General features: G+C 30.0%; 1 protein-coding gene across 22 annotated transcripts in view; it reads left to right on the plus strand.

Moving 5' to 3' along the window:
- Nucleotides 1–23767, plus strand: part of LOC101888529 (cAMP-specific 3',5'-cyclic phosphodiesterase) — a 668201-nt gene extending 644434 nt beyond the window's left edge. For 19 of the 22 annotated variants that reach the window (XM_059121825.1, XM_059121827.1, XM_059121840.1 and 16 more), the window contains 8 exons: nucleotides 1983–2163; nucleotides 2242–2335; nucleotides 11710–12041; nucleotides 12118–12382; nucleotides 12458–12572; nucleotides 15790–15952; nucleotides 16013–16384; nucleotides 17559–23767. In XM_059121825.1, coding sequence (XP_058977808.1) covers nucleotides 1983–2163; nucleotides 2242–2335; nucleotides 11710–12041; nucleotides 12118–12382; nucleotides 12458–12572; nucleotides 15790–15952; nucleotides 16013–16384; nucleotides 17559–17726 — 1690 coding nt within the window. In that variant the 3' untranslated portion in view covers nucleotides 17727–23767. The remainder of the gene's footprint in view (nucleotides 1–1982; nucleotides 2164–2241; nucleotides 2336–11709; nucleotides 12042–12117; nucleotides 12383–12457; nucleotides 12573–15789; nucleotides 15953–16012; nucleotides 16385–17558) is intronic. The other 3 variants (XM_059121826.1, XM_059121828.1, XM_059121847.1) reach the window with 1 other exon arrangement.
- Nucleotides 23768–27195: the final 3428 nt, after the last annotated feature.

Below are 27195 nucleotides of genomic sequence, written 5' to 3' on the forward strand. Positions count from 1 at the left end.
TTCTGACCCTCATTTTATCCCCATGCAAAATTTCGTAAGGATCGGGCCATAAATGCGATCTGTATATGATATCCTGATATCTCAACTACTTAGTTTTGTTAGCTGTAGAAAAATTACCAAATGTTTAATTCAAAATGAAAATATGCCAAAAATATGACAAAATTTAAAAAATATGAGAAAATATTACAAAATCAATATTTTCATCTTTAGGGAGATATTTTTATGCAATTTTTTAGACGTTTTTTCTTTCCTGCCAAGAGGCCATTCTGAATTAATGAGAACTGTCGAAATCAGTTCAGCCGTTCTCGACATATAAGAGATCTTTCAAGCATATCTTCTTTGATAAACATATATATCGCACATATTTTGCTATATATCCGATTTGATGGATGTTAACATCAATGTAAAGATCCGAAGTAACATTGTCATGGCTTTGTGATATCGCCGGGATTTAAAATATTCGCGGTTTTATGAAAAATTTTGAATTTTTTCAACGCAAAAGATATGGTCTATTTTACCCGCTAAATATTATCCGATGACCACCCAAATTGGTAGGCTTCTTCCCTGCCCTAAAGTCTAGCCACATGCGAAATTCCGCGTCGATTGGTCTATAATTGCGACCTGTATAGCTACTGCAAAATCCGACATTTTTTCAGTATTTGGTCCATTTCAACCCCTAAACATTTGGCGATCATCTCCAAAAGCAATAGGGTTCTATTCTGGTCCAAGCCCCACCTACAGTCTAAATTTCGTGAAGATCGGACCATAATTGCGACCTGTAGAGTGATTACAAATTAACATGGACAGACGGACAGACGGACAGACGGACGGACGGACATACATAGCTAGATCAACTCAGCTCGGCGAGCTAGGAAGATCGATATATACTTTCCTATGTGGGAAACCAATATTTCGAGGTGTTACATAAATTCTGGCCCAATCAAACTTATAATACCCCCAACACATAGTGTTGTAGGGTATAAACACGATATAATGCTTAAAAAATCCACATAACAAAAATTGAAAAATATAAATTTAAGAAAATATATTTTTTTTAATATTAAATAAAATCATGCTTTTAGGGCAATTAAAAAATACATAATCTTAAAAATATATTAAAAATTTCCTGAAAATACATTCGTTTCACAACTATTTTAAAAAATACTCAAAGTTTTACATCCACCCAAAAATCGCTGCAATAAAAAAATATTAAAAAAAATACTAATTTAAAAATCAAGGACTAAAATATTAGAAAATCCACACAAAAAATATTTTAGAATAATAATATATAAAAACACATATAAATATTAATTTCTAAAAATATTCTAAGCTTCAAAAAATATACAGTATTTTCATCAATACTCCTGCACATTCCTAAAAGCTATGCCACACATTGCAATTTATTAAATGTTTGCCAACAAACCTGCCCCCAACACACGCACACACCAAATTCTCAATGTTCGTGTTTTTTCTTTCTTGAAATAAATTCCATAATAAATAGAATCCTTTAAACCAATTAAAAATATTTTTAACATATTTTTACCTTAATTTCTTTTTTCTCTTTCTCCTTTTTACTCCCCCCAAAAATAAAAAAAATATATATAATAACAACAAATAACTGTAAACAATTATTTTTTATTATTAAAAAAACAAAACAACAAATGCTTAATTTACCTTTTTTCTAACAATTTATTTTGTTTATTTTTTATTCTCTCTTCTTTTCGTTTTTTTTTATGTTTTACCCACGCTTTTGAATGTGTCCCCATTTTTTGGATTTTTCTGTTCTGTTATGTTCCCTATAACCTTGTTTGCATTTTGTCTTGTTTTCCCCCTTCCCGTTTTATTTTACCAACCCCCCACAAAAAAAACTCCCAATGTTGCCCTGTCAATGTCATTTCTTTTTCCAATAATATTTGTGTGCCTGAATGTGTGTCTGTGTGTGAATGTCACTGTCGTGTGGAACAATGTATTAATCATCTAAGATCTAGGCGACCAACCCAAACATCTATGGGACGTTCATCGACGGCGGGTATTATTCTGAACCAAGGCGATGAGGCGTATACGCGTTTGGCCACCGATACCATTGAAGAATTAGACTGGTGCTTGGATCAATTAGAAACAATACAGACCCATCGTAGTGTCTCCGATATGGCATCGCTTAAGGTGGGTATTATTTTCACCCTGAAAGTAGGCAATGATTTTTGAATACTTTTTCTCTCTCTCTCTTTTTGCCACACACAGTTCAAACGTATGCTGAACAAGGAATTATCACACTTTAGCGAGTCGAGTAAATCAGGAAATCAAATATCCGAATATATTTGTTCAACTTTCTTGGGTAAGTAACAAAATCTTTATGATAGCAATAAAATATAAACTTTAAATGCCAAAAATATGCCATACTTTATTTTCCGGATGTATATACCTTCTACGGATTATATAATATCAAATTTTAATATTTATTCAGGGGTGGCAGAAGTTTTCTAAAAATTATACAAACACACAAATCAATCATTCAAACAGCCCCAAAGTATGCTTCAATAAATTTATGCTAATGCCACCGTTTTTTTTTTCTCTTTCTCATGGCAAATTCAAAACATAATGGGCCATCCAACCATCCTCTAAGGCAAAAGAAACCTTGAAATATTGACACAAAAAAATTTCATCTTCAGCATCCCTCTCCCGAAAAGGGAATTTAATTTTTTGTTTTTGTAATTAGATTTACTCAAACAACACACAAGTGGGGGGAAGGGATGGAGGCTTCCATCAGCATAACGCAAGAAATGTCTTTAATCTTCTTTTATTTCATCGTCGCTTTAATGCATTTATACAATTTTAAATCGCATTTATATATTGGCAGAGTATTTTGGCGGTTTTGCTTTTATTCCAAATGTCCTCTAAACCCCCACCCAATCCACCAGAGGAATATGTGACACCTGGGTGATTTCACATTAAATATTGGAGAAAATCGTCAGGGTTAGATTTCTTTATTGCAAAATTATAACAAAAAAATGACAGGGAAATAACATTTTATGGCCGATGTTTTGTGGATAAAAAATATTATTCACGTCTGTGGATGAAAAGAATTATCCCAGTCCGTGGATAACATTTTTTATCCACAAAAGTGGATAATACTTTTTATCCACCAATATGGATAATATTTTTTATCCACATACGTGGATAACATTTTTATCCACAAACGTGGATAATATTTTTTATCCACAAATGTGAATAATATTTTTTATCCACATACGTGGATAATATTTTTTATCCACAACCGCGGATAATATAATATTTTTTATCCACAAATGTGAATAATATTTTTTATCCACATACGTGGATAATATTTTTTATCCACAACCGCGGATAATATTTTTATCCACAACCGTGGATAAATTTTTTTATCCACCAACGTGGATAATATTTTTTATCCACCAACGTGGATAATATTTTTTATGCAAAAACGTGAATAATAATTTTTATCCACAAACGTGGATAATATTTTTTATCCACCAACGTGGATAACATTTTTTATCCACAAACGTGGATAATATTTTTTATCCACCAACGTGGATAATATTTTTTATCCAAAAACGTGAATAATAATTTTTATCCACAAGCGTGGATAATATTTTTCATCCACCAACGTGGATAATATTTTTTATCCACAAACATGGATAATATTTTTTATCCACCAACGTGGATAATATTTTTTATCCACCAACGTGGATAATATTTTTTATCCAAAAACGTGAATAATAATTTTTATCCACAAACGTGGATAATATTTTTTATCCACCAACGTGGATAACATTTTTATCCCCAAACGTGGATAATATTTTTTATCCACCAACGTGGATAATATTTTTTATCCAAATTTGTGGATAATATTTTTTATCCACAAGCGTGGATAAATTTTTTTTTATCCACAAACGTGGATAAAATTTTTTTATCCACAAATGTGGATAATATTTTTTATCCACAAACGTGGATAATATTTTTATCCTCAAACGTGAATTATCCCCAAACGTGGATAATATTTTTTATCTACAAACGTGGATAATATTTTTTATCTACAAACGTGGATAATATTTTATCCACAAACGTGGATTATCCGCAGGCGTGGATAACATTTTTATCCACAAACGTGGATGATATTTGTTATCCACAAACGTGGATAATACTTTTATCCATAAACGTGGATAATATTTTTATCCATAAACGTGGGTAATATTTGGATAATATTATTCATCCACAATCGTGCATAATACTTTTTATCCACAAATGTGCATAATACTTTTTATCCACAAATGTGGATAATATTTTTTATCCACAAATATGGATAATGTTTTATCCACAAATGTGGATAATATTTTTTATCCACAAACGTGGATAATATTTTTTATCCACAAACGTGGATAATATTTTTTTATCCACAAACGTGGATAATATTTTTTATCCACAAACATGGATAATATTTTTTGTCCACAAACGCGGATAATATTTTTATCTACAAACATGGATAATTTTTTTATCCCCAAACGTGGATAACATTTGTATCCCCAAACGTGGATAACATTTGTATCCCCAAACGTGGATAACATTTTTATTCACAAATCTGGATAATATTTTTTTATTCACAAACGTGGATAATATTTTTTTATCCACAAACGTGTATAAAATCTTATCCGAACGTGTTTATTCAGTATAAGTATAAGTTTCGTTATTCATTAACCTAGAAGACCCTCTGGTATTTTTGGAATTTTTTTGTTTATTTATACCTTCAATAACTTTATCCTGGGCGAATAATTTATCCCGCAGCAATACCCTACGTCCACATGATTATTGCATCCCTTCCCTTTTTTTGGGTAGCTTGCTGTTACTCTAATCCAATTTCAAGATGACAAAATCTGCTGCTCTCCAAGGTCTCAGTTTTTTTTTCACTTTCACTAAAAAGTGTGTGCCGCCTCATTTCGTTTTCAAGCCCTTTTTTAAGCATTTTCTCTAGGGCGTTATAATTTGATTTAAATAATTTCTTTCCCTTCCATGAAACACCAACCTATCTATCACCAATACCAGTACTCATGGTAACCATCATTTACATGACCAAACTGTCACAGCTAGGGATCTGTTGGCCTGGCCACAGCGTTCCTCTCAATGTATGCTATGGGGTTTTTTTTGCCGCTTAATACCCAAGCTTTTAGAATATCCTTTAGACGTGGCGTTTCTGAAATCAAATCATTCAAATTGCGAAACGGCAAGCCAGAGAAAAAGGTACATTAACGAGTAAATCAAAACAACGGAAGTGGTAGCAGCAGCTGGGATTGGGTGCGAATAACAACCGCACAACAAAAACAGAAACGACGACAGGAGCTTTTAAAAATATAAAATTCAAATTTTGTTCGCAGCGTTCGAAAAAAAACACCTTTTTTATGTGGCTGAAACATTTACACACAAATATATATATATATATATTGTCCACAGTTACATTTTTTACGACCTTCCCTCATCGGTGTTCTGGGAAAAAAAGAAAACAAAATCCATTGCCTACCTTTAGGCTCTGGGTATAGTACATTTTTAACACTGTGTGATATGTGCGCACGTGTATAAATTTATGTTTTTTTATATTTAAATAAGGTTTATGCAATTTGCGCCAACCGTAACTGTCATCGGAAAAAAACGTAACAGAACAGATTTTGTTACTTTTCCTTTGCCACCAATAATGTGGCTCAGAAAATTTCCGGATGGAAACGCCTTTAAATATGTACGATTTTAAATCTATTTTATATTTCCATGATTGCTTTTATTTGATTTTAAAGAGTGTCTTGAAGGATTGAAGGATGTTAAGTTAAATATCCTGTATTTGGTTGATCCTTGAATGAAATTTCTTAAAATCTTAAATAAATAATTGACCTGATGATTCTTGAATAAAAAATTAACGTTTCCTACCATGCTGATCCTTGAAAAAAAAATTCTGTAAAAATCCACGTTTCTTGATCCCTGGGTTCTTGAATAAAATTTCTTTAAAAATCCTCATTTCTGGATCCCTGGGTCCTTGAATTAAATTCTTTAAAAATCTACGTTTCTTGTGGATTCTCGTCCTTGAATAAAAATTCTTTAAAAATCCACGTTTCTGGTCCTATTTGTCCTTGAATAAAAATTCTTTAAAAATCCACGTTTCTGGTCCTATTTGTCCTTGAATAAAAATTCTTTAAAAATCCACGTTTCTGGTCCTATTTGTCCTTGAATAAAAATTCTTTAAAAATCCACGTTTCTGGTCCTATTTGTCCTTGAATAAAAATTCTTTAAAAATCCACGTTTCTGGTCCTATTTGTCCTTGAATAAAAATTCTTTAAAAATCCACGTTTCTGGTCCTATTTGTCCTTGAATAAAAATTCTTTAAAAATCCACGTTTCTGGTTCTGTTTGTCCTTGAATAAAAATTCTTTAAAAATCCACGTTAATTGTCCTGTTTGTCCTTGAATAAAAATTCTTTAAAAATCCACGTTAATTGTCCTGTTGGTCCTTGAATAAAAATTCTTTAAAAAATCCACGTTTCTTGATTCCTGGATCCTTGAATAAAAAATCTTTAAAAATCCACGTTTCTTTTTCCCTGGGTCCTTACATAAAAATTCTTTAAAAATCCACGTTTCTTTTTCCCTGGGTCCTTACATAAAAATTCTTTAAAAATCCACGTTTCTTGATTCCTGGGTCCTTGAATAAAAATTCTTTAAAATCCACGTTTCTTGATTCCTGGGTCCTTGAATAAAAATTCTTTAAAAAATCCACGTTTCTTAAACCCTGGGTCCTTGAATAAAAATTCTTTAAAAAATCCACGTTTCTTAAACCATGTGTCCTTGAATAAAAATTCTTTAAAAATCCACGTTTCTTAAACCCTGGGTCCTTGAATAAAAATTCTTTAAAAATCCCCGTTTCTTGATACCTGTGTCCTTGAATATTTTTTTTTTTTTTAAATTCCTGTTGGCCCTTGAATAAAAATTCTTTAAAAATCCCCGTTTCTTGATACCTGTGTCCTTGAATATTTTTTTTTTTAAATTCCTGTTGGCCCTTGAATAAGAATTCTTTAAAATATCCACTTTTCTTAATCCACGGGTCCTTGAATAAAAATTCTGTAAAAATCCACGTTTCTTTATCCCTGGGTCCTTGAATAAAAATTCTTTAAAAATCCACGTTTCTAGATACTAGGGTCCTTGAATAAAAATTATTTTAAAATCCACGTTTCTTGATCCCTGGGTCCTTGAATAAAAATTCTTTAAAAATCCACGTTACTTGATCTCTGGGTCCTTGAATAAAAATTCTTTAAAAATCCACGTTTCTTGATCCCTGGGTCCTTGAATAAAAATTCTTTAAAAATCCACGTTTCTTGATCCCTGGGTCCTTGAATAAAAATTCTTTAAAAATCCACGTTTCTTGATCACTGGGTCCTTGAATAAAAATTCTTTAAAAATCCACGTTTCTTGATCCCTGGGTCCTTGAATAAAAATTCTTTAAAAATCCACGTTTCTTGATCCCTGGGTCCTTGAATAAAAATTCTTTAAAAATCCACGTTTCTTGATCCCTGGGTCCTTGAATAAACATTCTTTAAAAATCCACGTATCTTGATCCCTGGGTCCTTGAATAAAAATTCTTTAAAAATCCACGTTTCTTGATCCCTGGGTCCTTGAATAAAAATTCTTTAAAAATCCACGTTTCTTGATCCCTGGGTGCTTGAATAAAAATTCTTTAAAATCCACGTTTCTTGATCTCTGTATCCTTGATTAAAAATTCTGTAAAAATCCTCATTTCTGGATCCCTGGGTTCTTGAATAAAAATTCTTAAAAAATCCACGTTTCTGATGCCTGGGTCCTTGAATAAAAATTCTTTAAAAATCCACGTTTCTTGATCCCTGGGTCCTTCAATAAAAATTCTTTAAAAATCAACGTTTCTTGATTCCTGGGTCCTTGAATAAAAATTCTTTAAAAATCCACGTTTCTTGATTCCTGGATCCTTGAATAAAAATTCTTTAAAATCCACGTTTCTTGATTCCTGGGTCCTTCAATAAAAATTCTTTAAAAATCCACGTTTCTAGATACTAGGGTCCTTGAATAAAAATTATTTTAAAATCCACGTTTCTTGATCCCTGGGTCCTTGAATAAAAATTCTTTAAAAATCCACGTTTCTTGATCCCTGGGTCCTTGAATAAAAATTCTTTAAAAATCCACGTTTCTTGATCCCTGGGTCCTTGAATAAAAATTCTTTAAAAATCCACGTTTCTTGATCACTGGGTCCTTGAATAAAAATTCTTTAAAAATCCACGTTTCTTGATCCCTGGGTCCTTGAATAAAAATTCTTTAAAAATCCACGTTTCTTGATCCCTGGGTCCTTGAATAAAAATTCTTTAAAAATCCACGTTTCTTGATCCCTGGGTCCTTGAATAAACATTCTTTAAAAATCCACGTTTCTTGATCCCTGGGTCCTTGAATAAAAATTCTTTAAAAATCCACGTTTCTTGATCCCTGGGTCCTTGAATAAAAATTCTTTAAAAATCCACGTTTCTTGATCCCTGGGTGCTTGAATAAAAATTCTTTAAAAATCCACGTTTCTTGATCTCTGTATCCTTGATTAAAAATTCTGTAAAAATCCTCATTTCTGGATCCCTGGGTTCTTGAATAAAAATTCTTAAAAAATCCACGTTTCTGATGCCTGGGTCCTTGAATAAAAATTCTTTAAAAATCCACGTTTCTTGATCCCTGGGTCCTTCAATAAAAATTCTTTAAAAATCAACGTTTCTTGATTCCTGGGTCCTTGAATAAAAATTCTTTAAAAATCCACGTTTCTTGATTCCTGGATCCTTGAATAAAAATTCTTTAAAATCCACGTTTCTTGATTCCTGGGTCCTTCAATAAAAATTCTTTAAAAATCCACGTTTCTTGATCCCTGGGTCCTTGAATAAAAATTCTTTAAAAATCCACGTTTCTTGATCCCTGGGTCCTTGAATGAAAATTCTTTAAAAATCCACGTTTCTTGATCCCTGGGTCCTTGAATAAAAATTCTTTAAAAATCCACGTTTCTTGATCGCTGGGTCCTTGAATAAAAATTCTTTAAAAATCCACGTTTCTTGATCCCTGGGTCCTTGAATAAAAATTCTTTAAAAATCCACGTTTCTTGATCCCTGGGTCCTTGAATAAAAATTCTTTAAAAATCCACGTTTCTTGATCCCTGGGTCCTTGAATAAAAATTCTTTAAAAATCCACGTTTCTTGATCCCTGGGTCCTTGAATAAAAATTCTTTAAAAATCCACGTTTCTTGATTCCTGGGTCCTTCAATAAAAATTCTTTAAAAATCCGAGTTTCTTGATCCGTGGGTCCTTGAATAAAAATTCTTTAAAAATCCACGTTTCTTGATCCCTGGGTCCTTGAATAAAAATTCTTTAAAAATCCACGTTTCTTGATCCCTGGGTCCTTGAATAAAAATTCTTTAAAAATCCACGTTTCTTGATCCCTGGGTCCTTGAATAAAAATTCTTTAAAAATCCACGTTTCGTTAAAAATTCTTTAAAAATCCACGTTTCTTGATTCCTGGGTCCTTGAATAAAAATTCTTTAAAAATCCACGTTTCTTGATCCCTGGGTGCTTGAATAAAAATTCTTTAAAAATCAACGTTTCTTGATTCCTGGGTCCTTGAATAAAAATTCTTTAAAAATCCACGTTTCTTGATTCCTGGATCCTTGAATAAAAATTCTTTAAAATCCACGTTTCTTGATTCCTGGGTCCTTCAATAAAAATTCTTTAAAAATCCACGTTTCTAGATACTAGGGTCCTTGAATAAAAATTATTTTAAAATCCACGTTTCTTGATCCCTGGGTCCTTGAATAAAAATTCTTTAAAAATCCACGTTTCTTGATCCCTGGGTCCTTGAATAAAAATTCTTTAAAAATCCACGTTTCTTGATCCCTGGGTCCTTGAATAAAAATTCTTTAAAAATCCACGTTTCTTGATCCCTGGGTCCTTGAATAAAAATTCTTTAAAAATCCACGTTTCTTGATCACTGGGTCCTTGAATAAAAATTCTTTAAAAATCCACGTTTCTTGATCCCTGGGTCCTTGAATAAAAATTCTTTAAAAATCCACGTTTCTTGATCCCTGGGTCCTTGAATAAAAATTCTTTAAAAATCCACGTTTCTTGATCCCTGGGTCCTTGAATAAACATTCTTTAAAAATCCACGTTTCTTGATCCCTGGGTCCTTGAATAAAAATTCTTTAAAAATCCACGTTTCTTGATCCCTGGGTCCTTGAATAAAAATTCTTTAAAAATCCACGTTTCTTGATCCCTGGGTGCTTGAATAAAAATTCTTTAAAAATCCACGTTTCTTGATCTCTGTATCCTTGATTAAAAATTCTGTAAAAATCCTCATTTCTGGATCCCTGGGTTCTTGAATAAAAATTCTTAAAAAATCCACGTTTCTGATGCCTGGGTCCTTGAATAAAAATTCTTTAAAAATCCACGTTTCTTGATCCCTGGGTCCTTCAATAAAAATTCTTTAAAAATCAACGTTTCTTGATTCCTGGGTCCTTGAATAAAAATTCTTTAAAAATCCACGTTTCTTGATTCCTGGATCCTTGAATAAAAATTCTTTAAAATCCACGTTTCTTGATTCCTGGGTCCTTCAATAAAAATTCTTTAAAAATCCACGTTTCTTGATCCCTGGGCCCTTGAATAAAAATTCTTTAAAAATCCACGTTTCTTGATCCCTGGGTCCTTGAATGAAAATTCTTTAAAAATCCACGTTTCTTGATCCCTGGGTCCTTGAATAAAAATTCTTTAAAAATCCACGTTTCTTGATCGCTGGGTCCTTGAATAAAAATTCTTTAAAAATCCACGTTTCTTGATCCCTGGGTCCTTGAATAAAAATTCTTTAAAAATCCACGTTTCTTGATCCCTGGGTCCTTGAATAAAAATTCTTTAAAAATCCACGTTTCTTGATCCCTGGGTCCTTGAATAAAAATTCTTTAAAAATCCACGTTTCTTGATCCCTGGGTCCTTGAATAAAAATTCTTTAAAAATCCACGTTTCTTGATCCCTGGGTCCTTGAATAAAAATTCTTTAAAAATCCACGTTTCTTGATCCCTGGGTCCTTGAATAAAAATTCTTTAAAAATCCACGTTTCGTTAAAAATTCTTTAAAAATCCACGTTTCTTGATTCCTGGGTCCTTGAATAAAAATTCTTTAAAAATCCACGTTTCTTGATTCCTGGATCCTTGAATAAAAATTCTTTAAAATCCACGTTTCTTGATTCCTGGGTCCTTGAATAAAAATTCTTTAAAAATCCACGTTTCTTGATCCCTGGGTCCTTGAATAAAAATTCTTTAAAAATCCACGTTTCTTGATCCCTGGGTCCTTGAATAAAAATTCTTTAAAAATCCACGTTTCTTGATCCCTGGGTCCTTGAATAAAAATTCTTTAAAAATCCACTTTTTTTGATTCCTGGGTCCTTGAATAAATTTTTTTCAAAAATTCTTTATTGGTCCTTGAAAAAAAAATCTTTAAAAACTCACGTTTCTTGATCCCTGTTGGTCCTTGAATAAAATTTCTTCTTGCCTTAAAAAATCTGCCCACTTGTTATATTTGTTTGAAAATCATTTTATAACAAATATTCCAATGAAATTATTTTCAAAATTATTAATTATTTCTTTCCTTCCTTTTTCTTATTTTCAGACAAACAACAAGAATTCGATTTACCCTCAATGCGCCTGGAAGACAATACCGTTACAGCGCATGAGCATAGCGCCATAACCGGACCGAATCAACAGCGCAGTCGCAGTCCACGTGGTCCGCCCATGTCCCAGATATCCGGTGTTAAACGTCCTCTATCGCATACCAATTCATTTACCGGTGAACGTTTGCCCACCTATGGCGTTGAGACGTCACACGAAAGCGCACTGGGTACACAATTGGCCGAATTGGATACATGGGGCATAGATATCTTTAAGATCGGCGATTTGAGTAACAATCGCCCGCTCACCTGTGTGGCATACACAGTATTTCAGGTAGGTTTCATTTGGATTTTCAATGTTAACATTTCATTAACATGTCCTTCCATTCTTTTCCCCTTCTCCCCTACAGAGTAGAGAATTATTGACCAGTCTTATGATACCACCGAAAAACTTTCTTAATTTTATGAGCACTCTGGAGGACCATTATGTCAAAGACAATCCGTTTCACAATTCATTGCATGCGGCTGATGTCACACAAAGTACGAATGTCTTATTGAATACTCCTGCACTGGAAGGTGTCTTCACGCCACTGGAGGTGGGCGGTGCATTGTTTGCTGCTTGTATACACGATGTTGATCATCCTGGTCTAACTAATCAATTTTTAGTTAATTCAAGTGAGTCGAACGGCGGTATTTGTTTGAGAAATAAATTCTAATAATTTGCAATTTTATCCCTCGCCCCTCCTCTAGGTTCCGAATTAGCCTTAATGTATAATGACGAATCTGTTTTGGAAAATCATCATTTAGCTGTTGCCTTTAAATTATTGCAAAATCAAGGATGTGATATATTCTGTAATATGCAAAAGTGAGTACTGAAAAAATATTTAATATTCTTGGGAAAAATATCAAATGTTATTTTTTTTATTCAAGTTAGGATTAAAATCTATTTGACTTGTCCTATTTAAATCCTTAAAATCTCAGGATTAAATTCCTTAAAAATTCACAACTGGCTCTTGAACATATCCACAAAAATCCTCAATTGGCTCTTGAAAAATGCTTCAAAAATTCATGATTTTTTTCAAAATACTCAAAATACCTGGTTCCCTTATTTTAGTAATCCGAGAGGGTTCCTTGGGAAACGTAATTTAAAATCCGCAATTTTTTTCTCTTAAAATATTATTTTTATTATACCCTCCATTGTATGGTGGAGAATATAAAAAAATATTAAAAAAAGGTAGCGGATTTTAATATAAAAAAATTTTTATTCTGTTTGGAACACCTCGAAATATTTATCGGAGGCCACAAAAAGTTTATATTTTTCTGATCAGAATAAAATTATAAATTGATTTAACGATGACTGTTTGCCTGTCAGTTTAAATCACGGTAGAATCCACATTATTAATCTAGAGATTTGAAATTTGGCACAAAGTTTTATATTAGATGCAGGCTGATTGGTATTGAAAATGGACTATATTGGCCTACGTATACGCATAGCCTCCATATAACGGTACCTCCAGATTTTTGGTATTTTGAAGATTTCTGCCACAATTTCCAACCAGTTGAGCTAAATCTTGACATTTGAGGTTCTTGAAAGGTATGTTCTCTCCTTACAAAAAATGTTCATTTTATGTCAACTAACTGGTACAGCCCCCATATACCTCCCGATTTTCTTAATTTATAGGGTTTCTGCCACATTTTCCAACCAAATTAGCTAAATCTTGACAATTGGAGTTCTCGGTGGGTCAGTTCCCTCCATGCAAATAATATTCCCTAAGGGTCCACAAATTTTTATGGCCACCTTATTACGGTACATCCCAATTTTCGGTATTTTTAAAGTTTCTGCCACAATTTCCAACCAATTCAGCTGAAACTTGACATTAAGGGTTCTTAAAAGTTATGTTCTCTCCTTGCGAAAAATATTCATTTAAGGTTCACTAATTGGTACAGCACTCATATAACAATACTTCCATATTTTTTATTTTGAAGATTTCTGTTACAATATCCAAACAAATCAGCTGAAACTTGACATTTAAGGTTCGTATAAGGTCTGTTCTTTCCTTGCGAAAAATAATCATTTAATATCCACTAATAAGTACAGGTCCCAAATAGCGGTACCTCCCGATTTTCGATATTTTTAGGGTTTTTGCCACATTTTTCAACCAAATCAGCTGAAACTTCAATTTTGGGGTTCTTGAAAGGCCTGTTCTCTCCTTGCGAAAAGTGTTCGATTAATGTCCACTAATTGGCACAGACCCCATATAACGGTACCTCCCGATTTTCTGTAGTTTGAAGGTTTCTGCCACAATTTTCAACCAAATCAGCTGAAGCTTTACATTTAAGGTTCGTATAAGGTCTGTTCTTTCCTTGCGAAAAATAATCATTTAATATCCACTAATAAGTACAGATCCCAAATAGCGGTACCTCCCGATTTTCGATATTTTTAGGGTTTTTGCCACATTTTTCAACCAAATCAGCTGAAACTTCACTTTTGGGGTTCTTGAAAGGTCTGTTCTCTCCTTGCAAAAAGTGTTCGATTAAGGTCCACAAATTGATATGGCACCTATATAACGGTGTATCCCGAATTTCCGTATTTTGAGGTTTACCGCCACAATTTCCAATTAAATCAGCTGAAACTTAATATTAGGGTTCTTTAAAAATCTGTTCTCTCTCTGCGAAAATTATGCCATTCAGGCCCTCTAATTGGCATGGCCACCATATAACGGTATCTCCCGATTTTCGTTAAAACTTAAAAAAAAACCAAAATTATCCTTAAAAATCCGTAAGTGGTCCTTGAATAGTATTGTAAATAATAGTGCTTCAAACAATATTTAACAAATCCTCATATTTTCTCTGCACGTTTCTTCGATGCCACATCTGGCAGGACAATAAAAAAATATACTTGGTTCTTGAAAAAATTTCCTAAGAAAATTCACGTTTGGTTCTTGGAAAAGTCCTTGAAAAAAAATTTTTTTTTTAAAAATTCGAATTCAAATCCGAAAATTCAATTTTTTTAATCTGTGATTTGTCCGTAAAAACATTTAATAAATACTAAAAAATCTTGTTTTCAAGAAGTAAGAAAAATATTTAAAACCCCAATTTTTGTTCCTGAAAATTTTCTTAAAAATATAATCCAAATCCGAAAATTCAAAATTTCCTTACACAAAACTGCGATTAAACGACTGAAAATTTTCTAAAAAAAAAATAAAAATCCGGGCTTAGTGCTTAAACATATTTTTTTAAAAATCCGCAAATATGGTCTCGGAAAAATGTTCTTCGAAAAATATTTTAAAAATTCGAATTGAAATCCGAAAGTTTAATTTTTTTAATCTGTGATTTGTCCGTAAATACATTAAACAAATATTTAAAAAATGTTGTTTTACCTCCTGAAAAAATATTGAAAGCCCCACCTTTTTGTTCCTGAAAATTTTCAAAAAAATTTTGTAACAATTCTTTTTTTTTTTTTGTTTTTGAAACTATTTAAAAAACGCTATTAAATAGTCCAATCTTAGTTCTTAAAAATATAATCCAAATCCAAAAATTCAAAATTTCCTTACATTAAACTGCGATTGAACGACTGAATATTTTCTAAAAAAAATTTTCAAAAATCCGGGTTTAGTGCTTGAACATATTTTTTAAAAATCCGCAATTAAATAGTTCAAACTTAGTTTTTAAAAATATAATAAAAATCCGAAAATTCAAAATCTCCTTACAAAAATCTGCATTTGCTCCCTGTATAAAATATATTGATTTCGTCCCTGAATCTTTAAAAAGCCGCTATTTGCTCCTCAAAAATTAAAAATAAATTAAAAAAAATAGTCTTAAAGCTTTTTTTAAAATCCACTATTTAATTTTTTTAAAAATCTACTATTGTATAATCCAAATTGGGTCTTAAAAATACACTTTAAAATAATTGTCAACTGTATTGTCCTAAAAAAAATTATGTTAAATCAGCAAAAAAAAATATTTAAAAAAATCCACGTTTAACCAATTTTTAAGATATTTGTAATTAAAAAAATGGCCTTTAAAAATTCTTCAAAACTACTTTATTTAATTTTTTCTGTTCCCCCATTTTCTCTTTGTAGGAAACAACGCCAAACATTAAGAAAAATGGTTATTGATATTGTACTATCAACCGATATGTCCAAACATATGAGCCTATTGGCCGATTTGAAAACTATGGTAGAAACTAAAAAGGTAGCCGGATCTGGTGTACTACTGCTGGACAATTACACAGATCGTATACAGGTATTTATTCAAATGTTAACCTTTTTATTTCGGACCCTTCTAAATTCTATTTTATTCTAGGTTCTTGAAAATCTTGTCCATTGTGCCGATTTGAGTAATCCAACCAAACCGTTGCCGCTGTACAAACGTTGGGTTGGCCTGCTCATGGAGGAGTTCTTCCTGCAGGGTGACAAGGAGCGCGAATCGGGCATGGACATCAGTCCAATGTGTGATCGTTATAATTCGACGATTGAAAAGTCGCAGGTCGGCTTTATTGATTACATTGTACATCCACTCTGGGAAACTTGGGCCGATTTGGTGCATCCAGATGCCCAAGATATATTAGATACGCTTGAAGAGAATAGAGACTATTATCAGAGTATGATACCGCCATCACCACCACCATCACAGGCCGATGAACAATTAGCGACAGATGATAAGATAAGGTTTCAGGTGAGGATTGGAAAAATAATTCAGGGGCAATATTTTGAATAGACCTGGATTTTTTTTTTTTTTTTAAATCTGCTTTTAATAAAATATCTGATGGAGCCAAGAAAAGTTCATCAAAACAACTGCGAATGAAAGTTGACAATGAATGAAAGTATATTAAGTTCGTCATTCCATTTGTAACTCATAGAAATAATAATTTTTGACCTTGATCAGCGTAAAATTCTACGACGATTTAGCCCTGTCCGTCCGTCTCTTGTAATCACGCTACAGTCAAAATGAATTAAGATAGGAAGCTAAAATATTGCACAGATCTGTATTTTGTCTGCAGGCAGGTCAAGTTCAAAGATGGGCTATATCGGCCCACGATATCGTATAGCCCCCATATAACGGTACCTCCCGATATTCGGTATTTTGATGATTTTAGCCAATTTTTCAATGGAATTGTCTGAAAACTCAAACAAGGGGTTCCTTGTGAGTACTTTATCCCTTAAAATTATTTATATAGGTCCACGATATCGTATAGCCACCATATAACGGTACCCCTCGATATTCGGTATTTTTTATTTCAAACTATTTTAAATTATCCTTCAAAAAATATTTGTTTTCAAAAAATTCCTTCAGAATTCCGCGATTGCTTATTTTTAATCGTTTAAAAATACTTTTTCAAAATCCTCGTTTTCACTAAAAACCGTCCTTAAAAATATATAAAAAAAATTTAAAAATTATTTTAAAAATATCGTCTTTTAAAGAAAAAAAATATTTTTTTATTTCCAAAAATTCCTTCAAAATTCTACGATTGTTTATTTTTAAAAATATATGAAAAAAAAACATGTAAAACTTATTTAAAAATAATCGTGGAAATCGTTCTTTAAAAAAAATATTTTTTTAAAAACAAAAACACTAGAGTTCAAGTTTTAAAAATTCTAAATATTTTCAAAAAATGTCTGAAAATTGCAGGATTGTTTATGTTTCAAATTTTACAAAGTCCCAAAACATTTGCAAAAAATTTTCAAAACCGACGTTATTGCTCAAAACTTCTTTAAAAAATATTAAAAAAAAAACATATAAAAATTATTAAAAAATCTCTAAAATTTTGAATTTTTTCAATTATTTTTGTATTTTTAATTTAAAAATAATTTAAATATTCATTTTTTCTTCTCCCCCCTTCCCCCCCTAGGTAACCCTTGAAGAGTCCGATCAAGAAAATTTAGCTGAATTAGAGGAGGGCGATGAAACGGCAGCCGAACGTGGTGATGATGGTGTTAGTGCTGCTGATAACATGACCACCGCGGGTGACAATAAACCGTCGGGGAGTCAAAATCAACCGCATCACGCTGGAATGTGACGGAGAGTCGTGGGACTATGCCGAAAAATAACTGAAAAGGCGCAAAATTTTTTGCTTATACGTTAGTGACTTTTAACTACAACAACAAACAAAAAAAACCAAATAGAAAACAAACAAAAAACCACAACAACAACAGAGAAAAAAATAACAGAAAAATCAAAAAAAAATATCCTCCTCAACAACAAAATATAGAATTTCTTCATCATCTCTCTCTTATACGCAACAAAAACAACTCTATATACAAACAAACAAAAAAGGAATAATTTTCAAATTCAAGACAATGCTAAGATAGCAAACCCAAAAACAAAAACAAATACAACAACAAAATAGTTAAGATTTTACTTTTTTCTAACAAACTCAAAACAAAACAAAAAACAACAACTAATAGAATTTTTTTCATTTAAGTTTAGAAATGAAAAAAAAGAAGATGTCCCATTTTTTTAAAAACAAAACCAAATATTCAAAAAAAAACAAAACATTTTTATGACACCGACAAGTTGGCAAATCCAAATAACAAAAGCATAGTAAATTAAATACAGAATAACAACAACAAGAACAACCATAATAATTGTTTAGGGAAAACATAGAAAAACCACAACAACAACATCACCATGAAAACAAAAAAAAATTAAAAGAAAAAGAAAAACATGCTTAAAAACCAAAAAAAAAAAAATCAACAATATCAAATTTTGTATTTTTTGTTGTATTTTTTATATAAGATTTTATTTAATTTTATTTTTAAAAAAAGTTTGAATTCATTATTATTAATATGTAATTTTTTTATAAATATTGACAAACAAACACATTACTAGACATTAGACGTACGTTCTCTACGAAAAACCGCAGACATACAAAAACTGTTATACTGGACCTTAATGAAAACAAAACAAAAATAAAACCTAACGACAACAGTGACCCTGACCTTTATACGCTGACCTAACTTCCCAGACAATGACATTACAAAAGAACTCCACATTATAACAGTTATACTACAACAAAGATATGTTACACACATGTTGCCCAAGCAAAAAAGCTTTCTTCTTCAATTCAAAACAAAAATATTGTATTTAATTGTTAAAATTTTTAATTCATTATTTTATATGTAAAATTAATTAAAACAAAACCCCTCCCCCCAAACTGTTATACAGTCAAACAAGGCAGGTAACGGACTAGGTTTCTTCAATTTCATTTTGGGCTTAAATAACCCATTTCCAAAATTTTACAAAAAAAAACTAAATTATTTACCCATCTTCATAAAGTTCGTTATAGCAATGTTTGACTGTTTTTTTGCTATAAATATAACGTTTTGTTTTACTTTTGTAGTTATTATTAAAAAAAAAAATTCAATAACTGTATTTTTTGCATGCAAATTTTATTTATTATTACTAAGTTAAAATCCACAAAAAAGAGAAACAATACCCAGTAAAGAGAGAAACAAACAATGCTAAAAGAGAAAACTACACATTTTTCCTTGTTAACGATTTTCCTTATTATTTTTTTAGAAATATTATAATATGTTAAGTTTTAAGATTAAGTAACAGAAACTGCAAAGAAACAGGTATTTTTTCAAAACTCACAGACATACACACAAGATCGAGGCAATTTTGAAAAGGAAACAGAAAATAGACACCAAAGTGAGAAACACAAAACATTTTGAATGAAAACAATGTTGTGAGCAGATACAATAAAAATCAAATCAAACAGATGAGAGCAGATAAAGACTAATTGTTATACATAAGGGAAGCAGGAAGAATTGAGATTTTCAAATTAATACCAAAGAAATATAGAACGTAATTTTGTTTATAAAAAAATATGTTTTCATTATTTTTATTTTAAAAAACTATATTTAAAAATCCCTACAGTTGAAAATTTTATGAAAATAATAAAAGGTACCACAGTTTCAGAAATTGTAAAAGAAACAATAGAAAAGGGAATATATAACAGTTATATAGCAATTATATAACAATTATATAAGAATTATATAACAATTATATAACAGTTATATAACAGTTATATAAAATTATATAACAATTATATAACAGTTAAATACACAACGGACATGGAACGTATAACAGTTATAGTATTCTAATTATGAATTGTATAACAGTTGAAAATTTTATAAAAATAATAAAAGGTACCACCGTTTCAGAAATTGTAGAGGGAACAATAGGAAAGGGAATGTATAACAGTTATATAACAATTATATAACAGTTATCTAACAATTATATAACAGTTATATAACGGTTATATAACAATTATATAACAGTTAAATACACAACGGCCATGAAACGAATAACAGTTTTAAAATTTCCAACAGCTTTAAAACTTTTTTGCAGTTATGCGATGTATAACAGTCATAAAATGTATAACAATTATCAAATGTAGAACAGTTATGAGAAGAATAATAGTTAGCGAATTCCTAACAGTTGCTAAAAGTATAAAAGTATAACAGTCATAAAATTATTCAATTTACAACAGCTTTTAAAGTTATTTACAGTTATGCAATGTATAACAGTCATAAAATGTATGACAATTATCAAATATATAACAGTTATGAATTACATAACAATTCATAGAAGTATAATAGTTAGCGAATTTCTAACAGTTTTTCAACGTATAACAGTTATATAATGCATAACAGTCATAAAAATATACAATGCCCATCAGTTTTTAAAGTTATTTACAGTTATGCAATGTATGACAGTTGCAAAATTTATGACTATAAAATGTATAACAGTTAGGTAATTCCTAACAAGGTATAACAGTTATACAATATACATAACGGTTATATAATGAATGAATGAATTCTATAAAATAATAAATGTATAACAGTTATGAAATTCATAACGGAAAATATATAACAGTTATACAATGTATAACAGTCATAAAATTATTCAATTTCAAAAATATTGAAAGTTATTTACAGTTATGCAATATATAACAGTTGAAAAATGTATGACAATTACTAAATGTGTAACAGTTTTCAAATTAATAACAATTCTAAAGGCATAACAGTTATACTATCCTAAACAGTTATAAAATGTGTGGCAGTTTTCAAATTTATAACAACTATGAATTCTATAGCAAAGGGGAAATTTATAACAGTTATGGCATTTTTACAGTTTTAAAATATTCGATTTAACATGTTATCTGGGTTAAATTCGTAATTTTAATTACAATTTGATGTGTATAACAGTTATAGAATATATAACAGTTGTGTATAAAAGTTATGCATTTCATAACTGATTTTATACTAAATTCACCAAACTATTGAATACAGAAATGAAATAGATATTGCTTTTCAATAGTATAACAGTTATGAAACGTAAGACTAAAATATATTTTATATAACTGTTTGACTAATGAGATTTATAAAATCATACTTACCATATTAAATTGACGAATTTTCCAAAAAAAATGATATGTATAACAGTTATATAAAGTATAACAATTGAAGAGTATTACAGTTGTATCGTATATAACAGTTTTAAAAGATATTAAATGTGTGTACATGGAATTTACCACAGTTATAAAATGTATACTCGAAGGAAAATGTATAACAGTTATAATGGGTGACGCAAATATATATTTATAACAGTTTGACCAATAGAATGTTTAAAAAAATAATTTTTTGAAACAAATTTATGTATTTCATAAGAAATTTTGATAATAAATAAAAGTAAGGTTTTTTGATATATCTATTTATCAATTCTTAAATATTATAAGAACCATAAACTGTTATATTGCAAAGTATTAATAAATTTTTTAGGTTGCACTTGACTTTTTTCCTTGAACATTTTCATATCAATATTATATAGAAAATAAAACTGTTATACTACATATAAAACTGTTATACTGCATATAAAACTGTTATACTGTATATAAAGCTGTTATACTGCATATAAAACTGTTATACTACATATAAAACTGTTATACTACACATAAAACAGTTATACAAAATTCCAAAAAATCAATTTTATTGGTTCGATTAAAAATTTCGTGGTTTAAAATTGTTTTACTGCATGTACAACTGTTATACAGTGTTATATAAAATTTCCAAAATTTAAATTTTCCAATGTCTACGAGCAAATTTCCTTTCAACGTTCAGTTACATGTTTCGTCATTCTTATTTTAATTCGACTTCTGCAGTAAAACTATTATACTACTTCCAAAAAAATGGTTACATTAATTTTTTAATAATTTTTTCGATAAATATCAACAGTATATGGAAATAGTATCTGTTATACCATACAATGAAACTGTTATACTGCATGTAAAAACTGTTATACAAAATTCAAAATTCAATTTTTTTAATTTTCTCCATGAATTTAAGCAATTTTGAAACCTATTCATATGGTTTTTTCTTATGTATAACAATTTATGTCTTTATATTTAAAAATTTTTCACACAAAGAGAGAACACATTGTTTTTGTCTCTAGGAGAAAAACTGAAACTTTACTGAACTGTTGGACTCGAATTTAAGTAGAAAAGAAAACACGAAATACGTTGTATATTAATAAAGAAGTTAGATTTGTTGCTTTTTTTGTTCAAAACAAAACAAAATGCTGGCATGGGAAAATAAGAAAAAATATTAATTTTTTTAATTTTTATAAAAAAAAAAACATTTTTTTAACTTGACAAAATAATTTTCTTCTTTTGAAATTCAAACCAAATTAAATGCTTCCTTATACTCTCTACCAAAAAAAATCAACAACAACAAAATTAAAGCATCACAAAGTCTTCTTCTTTTTTTTGGTTAGAAAAACCAAATTAAAACTGAAAAAAAAAAACAACAACAAAATGCACAATTATAAGTTTTCAATAACACACGTATAAAAAAATATTTTCAAAATTTATAACACTTTTTTTAAATGGATTTTATTTACACGACATGAAGAAAATTTTTTAAATGGAAAAAATTGAGTTTTTTTTCTACTATTATTTAGAAAATGAAAAAAAAACAACACAAAAAATTACATATTTTACAAACAATAACAACAAAAAGTAAGAAATTGTTTTTAACTAAAATGACAAATTATGGCCAAATAATATAATAAAAAAGATTTTTTAATTAGTAATGATTTTTATAGTTTTCGTTTTTAACCTAATTTATTTTAAACAAAAAAAGAACATGTTTACATCAAACAAACAAACAACAACAATGTTAATTTATTAGTTTTTAATTTTTTTTTAATTTTGTTGACAGGGCAGGATCCCGCTCTTTATTTTTACAAATACCAAACTAAGCTTAACTAAACTGAAAACAACAAAAAAAAATACAAAGAAAAGTAACAGAAAAAACAGTTTTGCTTTTCAGCAAAGCCAACCAAAAAAAATCTATATATATACTATATATACATATATTTATAATTAGTAGAGAAAATACATGAAAAGAAAAAATCTAAGAAAACAAAAAATATAGGAAAACAAACAAACAACAACCTTGATGGTTAAAAAAATATCATTTAATAAAAACAAAATATTAATATCTAACAATTAAGAAACAAACAAAATAAAAACTAAGAGAAAACAACTTAGCATTACAAAAAAAACAACAACAACAAAACAAATGGAAATAAAATGAAAACCGCAACAAACATTGTTAAACTAATAGTTTATATTATTATATAACAAAAAAAATAAAATAAAATATAAATTAAAAATAAAAACAAAAACATGTTGTAGTAATGAAACACACACACAAGCAAACATACATACATAACAAATGATTGTAATTATTATTAAGCATAGGCAACAACAACAACAACTAGAACGTCCCTCCCAAGCCAAGCCAACCCAACCCTCGACTCCCACTCCACTCCCATCCAACCCAAGTCTCCCACACACACACACACACCCATCAATCACCTGAAAACAAATCTACAACATTTGAGATGTTGTCTAACCCAAAATGTCCCCCACTCCTCCACCTACTCCTCGTCCATCTACTGAGAATAAAAACCCAATGTCTAATTTATAATTATAAATAAATGAACATGAAATTTAATAAAAATGCAAATAAAAGAAACTTAAACAAAACATTTGAGTGAAAATTTAATTATTTACAAAACCAAACAAAAATAATAAACCATAACAGCAGGAAACAAAACAAAAACATAGCATGTCTTTTTTCTCTTTCTCTTGTAAACTATAATGAGTATAATAATAGCAACAACAACTACACAAACGTAAGCGTAACATTTAATATTAACTAACTAACTACAACTACTATTACTAACTGACATGAATTTATAAATATAATAACTAAATAAAATAATATAACGTATGTAATTAAATTAGGAATATATAGCAAAAGAAATAACTAATTTCAATTTCGATTCTCTTCAAAATGACTTCCAAATTAAAAATCAATTTTTTTGGTGTATAACAGTTTAGCAAAACTGTTATACTGCATCTTAAATTTCAAATCCAGTAACGGATTACATGATTTTAATAATTGAACGAAAAAAAATTGTTGTATAACACTTTGACAAAACTGTTATACTGCATTTAGAATTTAAATGCCAGTGACGGCTTACTCGATTTTAATTATTGAATGAAAAAAATGTTGTATTGTAGTTTAGCAAAACTGTTATACTGCAGCAGAAATTCAAAAGCCATGGTGGGCTTACTCTTTTTTTAATAATTAATTGAAAATTATTGTAGTATAACAGTTTGGCAACACCGTATACTGCATTTACATTTTAAAAGCCAGGAAAGTATTATTTAATTTCATAATTGAACGAAAAAAATTGTTTTATAACAGTTTAGCAAAACAGTTATACTGCACCTAAAGTTTAAAATCCCGTAGCGGCACACTCAATTTAATAATTGAACGCAAAAAAATTGTTGTATGACAGTTTAGCAAAACTGTTATACTGCAGCTGAAAGTCAAAATCCTTAGCAATTTGGTAAAACTGTTATACTGCATCTAAAATTTAAAATCCAGTGACGGCAAACCCAATTTTAATAATTAAACGATAATTATTGTTTAATAACAGTTTAGAAAACTGCTATACTGCAACTGAAAATCAAAAGCCAGTGACGGCTAGAACAGTTTGGCAACTAAAATGTGAAAGCCAGCGATGGTTTATTCAATTTTAACAATTGAAAGAATAAAATTTTGTGTAACAGTTTAACAGTTATACTGCATCTGAAATTTAAAAGCCAGGACGACATGCTCAATTTCGACAATTGAACGAAAAAAATTTTGTACGGCTTATTCGATTTTAATAATTGAACGAAAAATTTTTTGGTATAACAGTTTAGCAAAACTTTTTTGGTATAACAGTTTAGCAAAACTGTTATACTTCATTTAAAATTTAAAAGCCAGCAATGGCTTATTCAATTTTAATAATTAATAAACGAAAAAATGTTGTATAACAGTTTGCCAAAATTGTTATACTGCATCTAAAATTTAAAATCCGGTGACGGCTTACTCAATTTTAATAATTGAACAAACAAAACAAACTGCATTTGAAATTCTAAAGCCAGGATGGGGTAACTTAATTTTTAATAATTAAACTAAAAAATATTGTATAACAGTTAAGAAAAACTGTTATACTGCATCAAGAATTTAAAACACAGCTCACTCCATTTTAATAATTAACCGCAAATAATCGTTGTATAACTGTTTGGCAAAACTGTTATACTGCATCTAAACTTGAAAAGCAATAAACGGCTTACTCAAATTCAATAATTTAACTAAAAAAGTGTTGCATAACAGTTAAGAAAAACTGTTATATTGCAGCAGAACAGTTTAGAAAAACTGATATGCTGCATCTGAAATTCAAAAGCCAGTAGCGGCTTACTCAATTTTAATAATTAAACTAAAATTATTGTTGTATAACAGTTCATCGAAAACTGTTATAAATATTTTTTAATCTGCCATACGTCTACTTGGTTATAGAGTTCAATTTCGTATCGTTATACAAAAAGAGATCCTTAGGCTTTTTCAGTGTTGTAGATGAATGACAGGTTATTGTTCATAGCCGTTTTATTTCTCTCTCTCTCTTTTATATTTAATAGTTATACATTATTTCTAATCAAAAAATTATTGAATATATCAGAGTATCAATTTCTATAATCTTCTAATGCTACGAGTAATTGTTGGAATATATGTATTTTTTCAAATTGTATAATAGTTTATGAGAAACTGTTATAAACCGTTTAAAATGGCATTCTAAAACTTTTCACATAAATTTGTATGTTTGTCTTCTTAAATCAACTGAGAATTTGTTGAAGCCTAAGATAAAATGTTATACATGCTAGCAAAAAAATTAGTCCAATGATGTTTTATCTTCTACTTCTGAATCTGATTACTAGAGCATCCTTTTAAAATGTTTTAAGAATATTTTAACAATAACATGTCTTGGTCTTCATGTCGTTCTTAAATAGAAGTGATGCAATATTTATAAACAAAACTATTGGTTTATATAGAGATCCTTTCATATCTACGTGCGGCGTTGTGCACACTCATGTTACGCCCAAAGATATGCTTTGAATTTCATGCAGATAAGTGTCATTGCAGCAAATGTGACCGTTTGAGATGGTTTAACAAAGTACAGAGGACATTTATTACTACCCGATTGTGATAATATTTGGACACTCTCTTCTAATAGTAAATTCTACTGAAATTGGTACAAATCGAGTCCACATTTTTCAATGATTCTAAACAGACACAACTCTTTATAATAGCGGACAACTGAAGGCATCAGAACAGTTAAATTCAAAACTGTTTTGTGGTTTTGCGCCGAAGGTTTTTTATGACCCTTAAAATATATGATCTGAATCACAAGAAAAGTATCCTCAATACTCTAGACTTCGTAATATTTAAATTGAGACACGTTTTGGAATACTGCCATTATAAGGACGATTTCAGCTATAACAAGGTACTTAACCACATTTCCCATTCGATTAGACTGAATGAATTGATCGGTGAGGTGAAAAATCCAAATTGAAGTGTGTAAAACCAAGCATAAGGTAAAATTGATTACCTGTTCAAGTCATCGGAATTGAGATCTTATGATTGTACTTCTACATGGTATGTCGGACAACACAAATTTGCTTTGAAAATTTGTGTTCCATAACTGTACTGATCTTTCGACATCATAAAAGAAAAATCGGTTATCGCAGGTTCGGCAAGAATTATCTTTACAATTCCTGAGGAAAAAATTGGAGAAAGATAACATAACACCAAATATACCGTTGTACTGTTATACGGACGATATAGCACAACGTTGACCTATATAATCTGTTTTAATACCCTACACCACATAGTGGTAAGGGTACTATGTATTTGGACATTTGTTTGTAACGTGGATAAGGAAGCGAGATAGACCCATAGTTACTTATAGGATCTTCATACAATCACTTTCTGTGTAGATTTATGCTTGTCAGTCCGCCCGTCCGTCCGTCGTCAAAATACAGGTTGCATTTATTATTCGATTGAGATGAAATTGTTGCAAAG

Source organism: Musca domestica, unplaced genomic scaffold (assembly GCF_030504385.1).
Source record: "Musca domestica strain aabys unplaced genomic scaffold, Musca_domestica.polishedcontigs.V.1.1 2, whole genome shotgun sequence".
NCBI lineage: Eukaryota > Metazoa > Arthropoda > Insecta > Diptera > Muscidae > Musca > Musca domestica.